Source organism: Mustelus asterias, chromosome 2, assembly GCF_964213995.1.
Source record: "Mustelus asterias chromosome 2, sMusAst1.hap1.1, whole genome shotgun sequence".
NCBI classification, from domain to species: domain Eukaryota; kingdom Metazoa; phylum Chordata; class Chondrichthyes; order Carcharhiniformes; family Triakidae; genus Mustelus; species Mustelus asterias.
The window spans coordinates 147,040,693-147,055,755 of record NC_135802.1 but is presented as its reverse complement, the minus strand read 5'-3'; the positions used below and the strand labels follow the sequence as shown (position 1 = coordinate 147,055,755).

Genomic DNA, 15,063 nt, shown 5'->3' with positions numbered 1-15,063 from the left:
ACTGATGACCGTGAAATCATTGTCAATAGTCGAAAAAACCCAACTGTTTCGCTAATGTCCTTTAGAGAAGGAAATCTGTCGTCCTTACCCAGTCTGGCCTACATGTGATTCCAGAGCAATGTGGTTGACTCTCAACTGCCCTCCAAAGGCAACTAGTGCAATAAATGCTGGCCATCCAACCATGCCCATGTCCCACGAATGAATTAAAAAAGCTGCACCAGAGTAATGGTGCTGGCTCAAAATGAAAGTAGAATTATAGAATCCTTACAGTGCCATTTGGCCCATCGAGCCTGCACCAACGACAATGATTGGCCATGCTAAATTGCCCCTTAGCGTCCAAGGATGTATATATTAGGTGGATTAGCCATTATCAATGCACGGTGTGGAGGGGAGGGCCTGAATGGGATACTCTTTCAGAAAGTCGGTGCAGATCTGATAGGCCAGATAGCCTCTTTCGCACTGTAGGGATTCTATGATGTCGTTGCGAGTGACCAGTTCCAGTTATCAGCCCTTTGTGATGAATTAGAGCTCAGCTTGCTACTTACTGCATTGCTGTAGATCATAGAATCATAGAAACCCTACAGCACAGAAAGAGGCCATTTGGCCCATCGAGTCTGCACCGACCACAATCCCACCCAGGCCCTACCCCCATATCCCTACATATTTACCCTCCAATCCCTCTAACCTACGCATCTCAGGACACTAAGGGCAATTTTAGCATGGCCAATCAACCTAACCTGCTCATCTTTGGACTGTGGGAGGAAACCGGAGCACCCGGAGGGAACCCACGCAGACACAAGGAGAATGTGCAAACTGCACACAGACAGTGACCCAAGCCAGGAATCGAACCTAGGTCCCCGGAGCTGTGAAGCAGCAGTGCTAACCACTGTGCTACCGATGATGCAGGGTTACTTACTCCCGCACACTCCAAAATGCCCCATTTTCTTTTTTGTTAAACATAATAAGATCAAGTTGATAACATAAGGTTGTCTGAAGCTGGTGTCAATGGGAAAAATAGATTATTCCAAAAACTGATTTGGCTCTGGCAGTTAGATTGTGAAGCAGTGCTCTGAGGTTTGTGCCACCACATTGCTCTCATTGAGAGTTTATTTTTCTCAGTATTTGAAAGAAAAATAAGGCATATTACGTGAGGTAGTTTGAGAACTGGACTGATTTCTACGCATATGTGGCAAAATAGAAGCACGGCACGGTGGCGCAGTGGTTAGCACTGCTGCCTCACAGCACCAGGAACCTGGGTTCAATTCTGGCCTTGAGTCACTGTCTGTGTGGAGTTTGCACATTCACTCCATGTCTGCTAGGGTTTCCTCCAGGTGCTCCGGTTTCCTCCCACACTCCAAAGATGTTGATTGGCCATGCTAAATTGCCCCTTAGTGTCAGGAGGATTAGCAGGGTAAATACTTAGGGTTACGGGGATAAGGCCTGGGTGAGATTGTTGTCAGTGCAGGCTCAATGAACATAAGAACTAGGAGCAGTAGAGTATCTGGCCCCTCGAGCCTGCTCCACCATTCAGTAAGATCATGGCTGATCTTTTCGTGGACTCAGCTCCACTTACCTGCTCACCATAACCCTTAATTCCATTACTGTTTAAAAATTTATCTATCCTTACCGTAAAAACATTTAATGAGGTAGCTTCAACTGCTTCACTGGGCAGGGAATTCCACAGATTCGCAACCCTTTGGGTAAAGAAGTTCCTCCTCAACTCAGTCCTAAACCTGCTCCCCTTATTTTGAGGACATGCCCCCTAGTCCTAGTTTCACCTGCCAGTGGAAACAACTTCCCGACTTATATCTTGTCTATTCCCTCCATAATCTTATCAATGGGCCGAATGGCCTCCTTCTGCACAGTAGGGATTCTATGAAACACCCTGGTGCAGAATATGCAAGTACCCAGAATATGCACAAAATCAACACTATTACTACTGCTTCTGCATCCCACACTACCTCCATAAATCAAACCCATACACTGGGACACAGCATCGTTTGTTTTCTGCACATGCATGCACATGCAGTGATGGGTATTGGCAGCCATCTTGCGCTACGCTGTGGGCGGAATTTTACTGGCACGTCCGCCCGAGGTTTGTATGATCCCACCAGAGGCCAACGGAGAATGCCGTCCTCCGAGCCTCGCCCGCCCCCGGAATCAGGGTGGGCGTGCCGGTAAAATTTCAGCCAGTCTTATTGAACACATTATCGAAGCTGATAGGCTGTAAAGTGCCGAATCACAAGGTTAGGTGCTGTTTGTTGAGCTTGCTCTAAATGTAGTTCACGATACCTGCGATGCAGCCATACTAAGATTTTATATTCCTTGTTTTATATTTGCAGTGGCCTAGCACTTGACTCTATCTAACTCAGTGGCCTCAGTTCATTGCTTGTGAACCTTTAATGTTTCACCCACTAACATCCCCCAGTTCCTCTACTGACCTTATAGAATCCCTACAGTGCAGAAGGAGAATATTCGGCCCATCGAGTCTGCACCGACTCTCTGTTAGAACATTGAATCTTTTGAGAATAGATTTACTATGGTTCATGGAGAATATAAATGAGCACTTAAATTGATTGTGTTGATGCAGTACATTTGCAAGTCTGAAAGTGCTGAACACAGCCAATTCCCTTTCAATTATCAGTACTTGCACACAGACGTTGAGGTATTTGTGCTCCTGACGATTGCTCAAAGAAGGACAGTGATTTTGGGAAGTGCAGAACGAGGCAAGCAAATGTTATGAACTCTCAACAAATTGTTGCCATATCCAGGGCTTCTACCATGACACTTTATAAGAGGAATTCCTATGTGTCTGGGAGAGTTAGTTCCAAAGAATGCATTACAGCATGCTAGCTCAATCATCTATTACTAATGACTCTTAATGCTTATAATGCCATTGATGGACAAATTGGAACCAGCTCACTCATTACCATTTGTGGTAGTCCAATTCTGTACCCTGAAGAGACTAACTCTAATAGGTAATATATATGATGATTGGTAACAGGAGTCGTCTGTGTAACAGCAACCTGGTAAAGATAATTTATGGAAACTTTTACCATGAAAACAACCATTTTCTTATTGACCTGTTTTCATCTTACTAACTGTTCATATTTCCTTTTTTTTATATTAAAGAAATAATAGCAATAATTTATTCTTACATTCTTCACCAAGAGAATGTACAAGCAATCTAATTTCAGCCCACTGCTTTGTTCTGGACTATAAGAACAGTCACTTGATAGTACAGGACTTGAATATTGCTGCAAAGAGAGACATGGAGTTTTAGTCTTGCACACATCAGGACAAACGCAAGAATGCCAAATTTCAAACGATCACAACAATTTATACATCATGAGGAAAGGATGCAGATTGGTTGGCAAAGATTGGCTGAGGTTTTGTCATGGAAAAACATTGGGAAAGAATGAGCTCCAAACAATCTCCTGGGTAATTGAAAAAAGGCACAGGACATGAACATATTCCACTTGTTTGCAGAGAACGGGGTCCATGTATAGGAATGTATTTCAGTTATAGCAGGCATAAATGAGCCATGTTATAAGCTCGATTGGTTGTTAGTAGTTATTAGCGCACTCAGGGCTCAGTGCTGCCCAATCACAGAATCACATCTAAATGTAGCTTTTTTGTTTTGGGTTTTGGCAAATGTCGGCTGGTTGAAGATGGTACTGTGCCTATTACGACCAACCAAAAGACATGCGGTTTAATTCCATAAGGCTGGTACATATGGACTATGCACCTGGCATCACGCTGGCATTGAAATACATACACGACTTTGCTGAATTGTGTGGTAGGCAGAATGATTTTTTGGACTAAGAGCAGCATTCTGTTAGTGGAATATGTCATGTAGCCATTATATCAGTAGCGGTCTAAAATGGCTTCCTTAGCCTGCTATTCATATTTCTGAGATACTTTGCCTGTACAGGGTAATTTGAGGTAGTCAGGGCCCTTTTTAAGTCTGAAAGTGGCAGCCTTTGGCGCAGTTGGAAGTTCATCCTATATACAGTGAACAATAAGCTGATCAGGATAACCATCAGCCCACAGGATAGCTTTATGTTCTATTTCTGCATCAAACTTGCAAGGTTAGTGCTCTATTTACAAGGTTGCTAATGAGATTCATCTCATATCACTTGCAGCTGTATAGACCCCAACATGTATATTGACTGGTGAAGCTTGTGATAAACAGTGGTGCAAAACCCATTAGCTTATTTCTCAACTAGCATGTCAAGGAAAAGGTGCACATCGACAGTTTCATCTCCAAAGTGAATTTGATCACACAATGGAGTGTATTAATGTGCATAATTGTTACATGCAGCTAAGATTCAAAGATCATGAATATGTCATCCACATATTATAAATACTGAACATATAGGAGGTTAGGGCTGATTCCATTAAAAACATATTTCTCGTGAAAAATAACAAAGATGTTAGTGAGCACTGGACCTAGAGTGGATCTTTTGGCTGCACCATCTATTTGGACAACATGGTGTCATTAAAACTGAACTCAGCTGTTCAAATTGCTAAGTTCATAAGTTAACAAAGAACAAAGAAAATTAAAGCACAGGATCAGGCCCTTCTGCCCTCCAAGCCTGCACCGACCATGCTGCCCGATTGAACTAAAACCTCCTACCCTTCGGGGGACCATATCCCTCTACTCCCATCCTATTCATGTTTTTGTCCAGACACCCCTTAAAAGTCACTATCGTATCTGCTTCCACTACCTCCCCCAGCAGTGAGCTCCAGGCACCCACCACCAGAAAAAGACTTGCCTCGTACATCTCCTTTAAACCTTGCCCCTCGCACCTTAAACTTATGCCCTCTAGCAATTGACACTTCCACACTGGGAAAAAGTTTCTGACTATCCATTATGTCCGTGTCTCTCATAATCTCTAAGTTCAATGAATACAGGTTTAGAATCCTGCCGTGATATAGCGATGCAGCACGAATGCTGATAGCTTCCTCCAATGGCAGGTTCGTAACTATCTTCACATTGTCAAAGGAGCATATAGAAAGGGCATTGCTACCATAATGTAAGTCAGATCGTCGTTAACCATGTACAAAAAATCTAGCCTGACGTTCCAGTGCATTACTGAAAGAGTGCTGTATTATCAAAAATGCTATCTTTCAGATGAGACATTACACCAATGTTACAGACAGGAGGGGGTCAATTTAAACTGCCTTGATTTACCCATCCGTGTTTTCTTATTCTGATTTCCCCCTTTAGATGTGGTGATGTATTTTCCCCAACTCTTTAATTTGGAACTGTTCCAATCCTCAATTGATAACTTGCACAGCAAAGCTTTATTTTTATACACACGCGCACACACACACACACTCACTCATGACAGGCTTTGCAACATCCATGCCTTTTGCCCTCAAACAATAAATGAGAATAAGGAAAAAGGAAGATGGTTCAGGGCATGACCACAATAAAATACATGTTGGGGTTTTATGTGTCTAGAGTCCAGAATCAGAAGTCAACTGGAATGTCCTTTTGAAGGGAGAGGTTGCCCGGTGGTAGAGGGATCCGATTATCCAGAGCAAGACTGACACAACAATATAAGGCACACAAAGTGAGTTAGTCTGGAAGGCACAAGTTCCAAGGTTCCAGCAGTTGGCAGGTTTGATGAGGGCCAGAGTTCTTTCTGCTGCCACCAGCTTGAGGATAGACAGCACAGGTTGTCTACCTGGAGACCTGGAGTTCTGTTCACATTTGAGGTAAAAGAGTAACTGCCTGAGTTCAGTTCCACTGATCAGTATTACAATGCAGCTTAATTGAGGTCAAGCAACATACCTTCTTGATGTTGGACAAAGGATGGCTAGGATCTTGAGGTGTTTACTTGGAGTCAGGATTCCTTTTGTTCTTGGGGGCACTTGTTTTGGGTTAATTAAAGGAAACCTTTTTGAAACCACAGTTAATGCTTCGACTATTAGTACCATTATTGGAGTTTACGATCTGCGAAAGGTTTACTTTGTTCCCATCTGTGAGGCCATTGTGTTAGCCTGGTTGGAATGCTCTTGCTCTGTAAAGAGGGTCACATTCCAGACGTTTGAGATGTTAACTTTTGTTAACTTTGAAACTGCTGGAAAGCAACATGTGACTAACCAGAGACATCTTGTCAGCTCCTCAATTGTCCATTTTGAAAAGCACAAAAAATGACTTTATAAAGCATTCCAGTTGACAGATATATATATCTTTTCCTTCATGTCACAACCGTGAGACCAATGTCCTGTCTACCTTCTCAGGTGAATGTAGAGTTGCTGGCATTGGACTGGGGTAGGCACAGTAAGGGGCAACGCTCCGAAAGCTCGTGCCACCAAATAAACCTGTTGGACTTTAACTAGGTGTTGTGAGACTACTTACTGGATGTAAAAGATACCATGGCAACATTTCGAAAAAGAATGGGGGAATTATTTGATTTGATTTAATTTATTATTGTCACATGTATTAACATACAGTGAAAAGTATTGTTTCTTGCGCGCTATACAGACAGAGCATGCCATTCATAGAGAAGGAAACGAGAGAGTGCAGAATGTAGTGTTACAGTCATAGCTAGGGTGTAGAGAAAGATCAACTTAATGCGAGGTAGGTCCATTCGAAAGTCTGATGGCAGCAGGGAAGAAGCTGTTCTTGAGTCAGTTAGTACATGACCTCAGACTTTTGTATCTTTTACCCGACGGAAGAAGGTGGAAGAGAGAATGTCTCCCTGGTATCCTGGCTTATAATTGTCCGTCAATCAACATCACAGAAACATATGATCTGCTTGTTTTCACAATGCTGTGTGTGGGAGCTTGCTGTGTGCAAATTGGCTTCCAGATTTCATACATTTAGGCAGCATGTTGGCAGAGTGGTTAACACTGCTGCCTCACAGCACCAGGGACATGGGTTCAATTCTGGTCTTGGGTGACTGTGTGGAATTTTCTCGTTCTCCCTGTGTCTGCGCGGGTTTCCTCCGGGTGCTCTGGTTTCCTCCCACAGTCCAAAGATGTGCAGGTTCATGGATTGGCCCTGGTAAATTGTCCCTTAGTGTCTCAAGATGTATAGGTTAGGGGAATTAGCGGGGTAAATAAGTGGGGTTATGGGCATAGGGCCTGGATGGGATACTCTGTCGGAGAGTTGGTAAAGACTCGATGGGCCGAATTACCACCTCCTCCACCGTAATGATTCTATGACTACAACAGTAATTACATTTCAGAAATACTTCATTGCATGTAAATCATGAAATGTGCTATATAAATGCAAGCCTTTTTCTTGAGTAGTTTAAAATGTGTGCCCGTTGGACCTCCCAAATTTGTCAAACTGAAATAATATATCAGTAGCCCTTTTGTTATTTTGCATACCTGTATCAGACCTCTTCTAACTTTACACTGCTCTCAAGTGAACACATTGGGATGAAGTCTCCCATTTTGAGACTAAGTGCTGTGGCAGAGGCAGAAGCGTGGAGTGTTTCCCACTCTGGAGGCTGGCGGATAAACACGCCAAGTATTCCAACCCAAATCCAGATGTTTTACATGAATGCCAGGAGGAACATGCCTAGATGTTGCGTTGCCCACCATCGTGTCCAGTTGTCATATCGAGAAGGTGCCCAACGTCACAGACCCACCATTGAAGAAAGAAGAGGGACCTCCTGAAAATGAAGATAGATCTCCAGGAGCACTCTGAGACTCAAAGGTGGACGTCCTGAGAATGAAGATGGATCTCCAGGAATATTCTAGAGCTGGAAAATGGACCCCCTCCAGGACACCAAATCTGGAAGGCCCAACTCACTGCTGCGTTGTTCCAGGTCCACAGTTGCAGGCTGCCTCCATCCCAAACTCTGGAAGCAGCCCTAGTCTTTGTTCAAGTAAGTCCCGACATCTGCACATTGTTCCAATCCCCCATGGCGGGCACCAGTGGAAGATCCTGCTGTAAATTCACACTAGTGCCAAACTGATTTCTGGGCCTCCCGCCATTATCTTGCCTGTGCCTACCACCGAATCTACTGGTGGAGGCTTGGGTGAATTCTGCCCATTGTAATTTTAAACCTTGGTTGTTTTATTTCCCCCTTCTCCGTAGCCCAGAGTTCTTGAGGCATGTTATAGTATCACAGCCGAGCTCCCTGAACTTTCATCTGGAACTGTACTGATCTGCATGATTTGGACCTGTACAAGGTGCTGTTTCTACTCACAAGACCATTGCTGGCACTCAGCCAGCTATTAATAGCAACAGGCACAAACTTTGGACAAAACATATGTTGCCACGGTAAATGTAATAAAACTCCTCCATTCATTGCTCTGTAGAATTTCAGAGTACAGTTCTTTGAATAGTTAACCTTGTCTTATCTAAGCAGAAAGGAAGTAATAAAGAACCATAATGAAACCTTAGGTCAAAATAAGGAGCCAAACAGATCAGGTTTGTCTTACAAATGAGACTTTAAAATGTGCCCCTGTGCATAAAATATCCCAAGGCAATTTCAAAGAAGAGAAAGGGAGTTCTCCCAGGGTCCTGCTAATGTTTATCCCTCAACCCACATCGCAAATAGACTATCTAGGGGCAGCATAGTGGATAGCACTGCTGCCTCACAGCGCCACAGCCCGGGTTCAATTCCGGCCTTGGGTGACTAACTGTCTGTGTGGAGTTTGCACATTCTCCCCGTGTCTGCATGGGTTTCCTCACACGCTCCAAAGATGTGCAGGTTAGGTGGATTGGCCATGCTAAATTGCGTCTCAAGATGTGTAGGTCAGGGGGATTAGTGAGGTAAATACGTGGGATTACAGGAATAGGGCCCTGGGTAAGATGTTTTGTCAGAGTCGATGCAGACTCGATGGGCTGAATGGCCTCCTTTTGCACTGCAGGGATTCTATGATTCTAATTATTATCTCATTGCTGTTTTTGGGAGCTCACTATGTATAAATTGGCTGCTTTTTTCCCCCCACAAAACAATAATGGCTGCACTATAGAAAGTACTTAATTGGCTCTAGACAGCTATCATGGTCCATGACCACTAGCCTCTCAACTAAAGCAATTTTGGACTGTTACTCTTATTACCAGCTAGCGAAAGATGAAAGTTTATTTTATTCGTCTTCATCAATGACATGTTCCCATGATATCTGTAGAGCCAAGTAGGCTTATATTAACACTGCAGTGAAGTTACTGTGAAAATCCCCGAGTCACCACACTCCGGCACCTGTTCGGTTACACTGAGGGAGAATTTAATGAACCTAACCAGCACGCCTTTCAGACTGGAGGAAACCCATGCAGACACTGGGAGAATGTGCAGACTCCACTCAGACAGTGATCCAATCTGGGAATCGAACTCAAGTTCCTGGTGCTGTGAGGCAGCAATGCTAACCAGTGTGCCACCGTGCCGTCCAGAGAAAGTAGAGGGAACCAGTATGGACACCAGAGGAAAGGAGCTTTAAATGGAAGGAATCTGTAAAGTAAGTCAGCAGAACCATACCTTGCTTATTTCCATTATAGCAAGCCAGGCTACATATAAGACGACTGTTGGTTCACCAAGAAACCAGCAGGGCTGGGAAAGAGAGGCTGTGGTTAGAAACACGTTCATAGTCTGGAAAGTAGTAAGTCAAGACTCAAAATGGGATGGGGACTGGACAAAATCCCTATGATGGCTTCTTGTAAAAAGGGACAATAACTCCTTTTGCATCACTCGTTCCAGGAAAAGATATTTCATGCGACTTGGCAGTATTCAGCTCCAGACAGTCTTGAAACGCAAGCAAATAAAATATTACAATATGGAAAATCACAGCCACTTTTGGGATTCAGACCTCCCTTTGTTAAGGATGCACCTTTCTCAGAAAATATAACATCAGCTGACTTGTCTTTCTGCCTCCCCATGGGCAACAGCAAAACTCAATGGATGTTAGACAAATATGAAATGGATCTCATTGACCTTTCATTGCACTGTGATGGCTACTTGTCCCAAATAAAAAGCATTGGCTGTCTGAAGCTTGCAGGCTGTGAAAAGCCACAACACTTTGGCTGGTCTAACAAAGCACCTTATTCAGAAAAGGACTTTAGACTTTTAACAGGTCAAGTGGTGAAAATATGTTTGCTACCTGCTTTTAAAGTGTAAGAGCAGAAGCAGTTTCAAGACTGATTCCATCAGAAACACTGCCTAAGGTATCGAACCAACTGCAAGACAGCTACACAACCAACGCTACACCTTGGAAATGGGAGAAGAACTCTTCCCCCGCCCCACCAACCTGTTTCACTCCATGTTCACCCGAAAGCCAACCTCCTTGCAATTCAACTGCAAGAAACCTTGCAACTTACTGCTTTTACTAGACCTCCACTCCAACTAAAGCATAAGTTCATCAAATTAACTAGGCCTATTATAAAAGAGGCTGAAATAATTTCAGATTGTGATTGCATTTTTCTTTCTTCACCTTCATCCTATCATTCTGTGTGTGATAGTTTTTTTAAAGTTGAAGTTTATTTATTCGCCACAAGTGGCACGGTAGCACAGTGGTTAGTACTGCTGCTTCACAGCTCCAGGGACCTGGGTTCGATTCCCGGCTTGGGTCACTGTTTGTGTGGAGTTTGCACATTCTCCTCGTGTCTGCGTGGGTTTCCTCCGGGTGCTCCGGTTTCCTCCCACAGTCCAAAGATGTGCGGGTTAGGTTGATTGGCCAGGTTAAAAAATGCCCCTTAGAGTCCTGAGCTGTGTAGGTTAGAGAGATTAGCGGGTAAATATGTGGGGGTAGGACCTGGGTGGGATTGTGGTCGGTGCAGACTCGATGGGCCGAATGGCCTCCTTCTGCACTGTAGGGTTTCTATGATTTCTTTGCAGTGTGATGCACTATCAATCAAGCAAAGACTAGTTTGTATGCAAGAACAAATAGGCTTTTATTTAGGGGCGGCACGGTAGCACAGTGGTTAGCACTGCTGCTTCACAGCTCCAGGGACCTGGGTTCGATTCCCGGCTTGGGTCACTGTCTGTGTGGAGTTTGCACATTCTCCCCGTGTCTGCGTGGGTTTCCTCTGGGTGCTCCGGGTTTCCTCCCACAGTCCAAAGATGTGCAGGTTAGGTTGATTGGCCATGCTAAAAATAAAATTGCCCTTAGTGTCCTGAGATGTGTAGGTTAGAGGGATTAGTGGATAAATATGTAGGGATATGGGGGTAGGGCCTGGGTGGGATTGTGGTTGGTGCAGACTCGATGGGCCGAATGGCCTCTTTCTGTACTGTAGGGTTTCTATGATTCTATGAAGTAAGGCTTACATTAACACTGCAATGAAGTTACTGTGAAATTCCCCTAGTTGCCACACTCCAGTGCCTGTTCGTATCAATGCACCTAACCAGCACATTTTTCAAACTGTGGGAGGAAACCAGAGCACCCAGAGGAAACTCACGCAGACACAGGGAGAATGTGCAAACTCCACGCAGACAGTGGCCCAAGCTGGGAATCGAACCCAGGTCCCTGGCGCAGTGAGACAGCAGTGCTAACCACTGTGCCACCATGCAGTGCCACTCCAGTATGTGAGATGTCGCATTTTAAACACAGTAAGAAGTCTCACAACACCAGGTTAAAGTCCAACAGGTTTATTTGGTAGCATTTTAAACATCCAGGGCAAGTGTGTGATAATCTATAGTATTCTTTATTTTTAAATTCACAAAAGCTTGCTGCTGGAATCACTTAATTTGTTGAGTCATTGAGTGTCTTTAAGACAGAGATGTATAGATTCTTGATCAATAAGGGGATCAGGGGTTACGGGGAGAAGATAGGAGAATGGGAATGAGAATCACATCAGCCATGATTGGATGGTGGAGCAGACCTGATGGGCCAAATGGCCTAATTCTGCTCCTGTATCTTATGGGTTTATGGATTATCCACTTTGACGGTAGAACAAAACACACTAACCTCACGCGTTAAAACACTTTGATCACAGACAAATTCTGTCTGCGGCATTGAGGTTGGTAATGACACTACATAATGACACTTTATTTTTGCTCTGCATCCTCTAGCCATGCCCAGCAGCTTACTCAGTAGTGTTGATAGCAAACAGATCTGGTCAGGAACAAATTTAAAATGTATTCATCTATCAAAAGTTTGAAAAAGAATAAAGTTACAATAGATTTGAATAAATCCTCAGTAAACTGGTGCATGCCTGCATTCAGTGCATATACTATGATTGCAATGGTGACAACTGTATTTGGTTTTTGATTGTGTGAATATATGTAAAGGTTACACAAACCCCCCTCATGCTGCAGTTATTTAGAATCTGGAGCATTCTCTAGTACCGTTTTGAGAGTGTACCTTTTTCCACAATGTTCCCAAGGTCAGTATTCCTTCTCCACCCTCTAGTCTCACAGCGCTAGGGACCCAGGTTCGATTCCCGGCTTGGGTCACTGTCTGTGTAGAGTCTGCACACTCTCCCCGTGTCTGCGTGGGTTTCCTCCAGGTTCTCCAGTTTCCTCCCACAGTCCGAAAAACATGCTGGTTAGGTGCATTGGCCGTGCTAAATTCTCCCTCAGTGTACCCGAACAGGTGTCAGAGTGTGGTGACTAGAGGATTTAGGAGAATAGCGACACCGTCTGTGTCTCTATTCTCATCTCTATTCATTCGTGGGACATGGGTGTCGCTGGCTGGCCAGCATTTATTGCCTATCATTAGTGGCCTGAGGGCAGTTAAGAGTCAACCACATTGCTGTGGCTCTGGAATCACAAGTAGGCAGACCAGGTAAAGATGGCCGATTTCCTTCCCTAAAGGACATCAGTGAACCAGATGGGTTTTTCTGACAATCGACAATGGTTACATGGTCATTAGTAGATTCTTAATTCCAGATATTTTTTATTTGAATTCAAATTCCACCATCTGCTGTGGCGGGACTCGAACCCGGATCCCCAGAACATTAGCTGAGTTTCTGTATTAATAGTCTAGCGATAATACCATTCGGCCATTTATTCCCCCATTTGCTCCAACTCAAGACAGCAACAGCCTACTGGGCTGATTTCCACCCCAAGTTTTTTTTGTCACCTGCATATGTTACAATACCCTCCACACCAGCTTCTCCCTCTTAATGCGAACACCCACGTCCAATATATTTTGGCCCCTCTCTTGAAGCAGTCTGGCTTGAAATTTGAAGGTAGAAATTGAGTACTGCAGTGAAGAGACAGAAATATTAGGAGATGTGTAGAAGGAGGAGGAAATAGGAAATAAGATCCAGCAAGAATGAGTGTGTGCGCCAGAGTGAGATGGACCACAGTGAGAGGTGTATTTAGTCACATAGGGAGAGGAAAGAAGTGGAAGAAAGCCAGAAGAGAGAGATAGAAAAAAGATGAGGTGGAAGAAAGCAGAGGAACAGTTTCAGGTGGAAAAGGATTTTTTTGCTGTCATACCAACTAGTATATTAGATACTTTTTGTTCACCCTAAGTGCTGAGGAATACTTTTAAAGTTATTTATTAGTGTCACAAGTAGGCTTACATTAACACTGCAATGAAATTACTGTGAAAATCCCTGAGTTGCCACACTCTGGCGCCTGTTCGGGTACACTGAGGGAGAATTTAGCATGGCCAATGCACCTAACCAGCATGTCTTTCGGACTGTGGGTGGGTTTCCTCCGGGTGCTCCAGTTTCCTCCCAGACACTTAGACAACATGCAGACTCTGCGCAGAGAGCGACCCAAGCCGAGAATCGAACCATGGTCCCTGGCGCTATGTGGCAGCAGTGCTAACCACTTCCTATTGCTCAATATAATTGTTAAATTGCATCATGTAAGCGAGGAGTGAATTTTAAAATTAGATTGAATAGACAGTGGAGGTTTGTTATAGGCAATATCGTAAATCAGATTTGGTAAAATTAGGTACATTCAGGTCTGTATAACAAGAAGGACTGCCCATTATTTATTCTGTAAGGAATAAATCAGGGGCTTGGTAACATTTGGACATGTCATTGCATTGCGAGGAATTTGCTGGTATCAGGATTGCATAGATGTGGGTTCTACAGGATTATAAAAATCTGTTACTGTTTAGCCGTCTCCAAGCAACCTGACATAATATTAATACACAATCACACTGTAAATGGTAGCATAAAGTGGTCTCTTGCATATCCTTTGTTTTATTCTTCTACAGCCAACTTTTCAGTTCCAGAGTTATTTTTGAAACTTGAATTCTGTGCAGTAATTATGGATGTACAATGCTTATTTTATTAGCCTGCTACTGACCTTTATCTCAAAACAAAAAAAAAAGTGGATGGCTATTATAAAAATGTGTGTTAAAGTAATAGAGTGCTGTAGTGTTTCCAGTGTTTGAACTATTGCTTGTTGATACTCGGGATTTGTTAAGCAAAGGAAAAGGTACTAATTGCTGTCTTCATTCCAGGGCACTGGTGTGCACAAACGAACACTTGTTGAGGGAACTGAATGAAACCCGAGCCCGACACAAAGCAGAAGTGGACCAGTTGCATTGGAGCTACATTCAACTCAAGAAAACCCTGGAGCAGCCCCCTTGCAGCACAACTGTCACAACATCTGGCAGCATGCCATCAAGCAGAGAGATTAAAAGCCACGTGCAGTTAAAGTAGAAGCCCTCCCCCAAAAGCTGAGAAGACTTGCAAGAAACAATTTACAAAGAGCCCTCTGCAAAGCCGTGCTGTCTAGTGAAAGCTCTTTCCATCAATACAAAGTCCAGTAACTCATAGCCAGAAATGTGTCAGGCGTGTTTACAGTATGTCTACAAAAGATATAGGCCAGAATCTTACCACTGTTCACGCCGGCAGCAATTTCCCATCCCGCCGCAGTGAACGGATATTCGGCTGGCCGCCAAATTCTCCGACCTCACTGCAGCGGGAGCGTGGCATGAATGGGCAGTAAGACTGTGCCCATAGATTACAAAATGCAATTAATTCAACCATGCTTCTGGTCTGGTCTGCTTCAGAATTTTGTAATTTTTTCAATTCTTGTGCCTTCTGCTGGTTTTCCCATCCATTTGACTCCAAATGTCCTAAAGTTTACAAGTAGCCCTCCAGAAGCTAGTTATTTATTTGAATGCTTACAATATATTTTTACTTATCTCTTTCTTGCATAAGCAAGTTCTCAAACTCTCATTCTGGGC

The 15,063-nt window shown here is 43.7% G+C and overlaps 1 protein-coding gene across 1 annotated transcript in view; it reads left to right on the top strand.

Moving 5' to 3' along the window:
• cep72 (centrosomal protein 72) overlaps positions 1–14,554 on the top strand; it is a 147,033-nt gene extending 132,479 nt beyond the window's left edge. The window contains 1 exon segment of the mRNA XM_078200732.1: positions 14,332–14,554. Within this exon segment, the coding sequence (XP_078056858.1) occupies positions 14,332–14,554 (223 nt within the window).
• Positions 14,555–15,063: the final 509 nt, after the last annotated feature.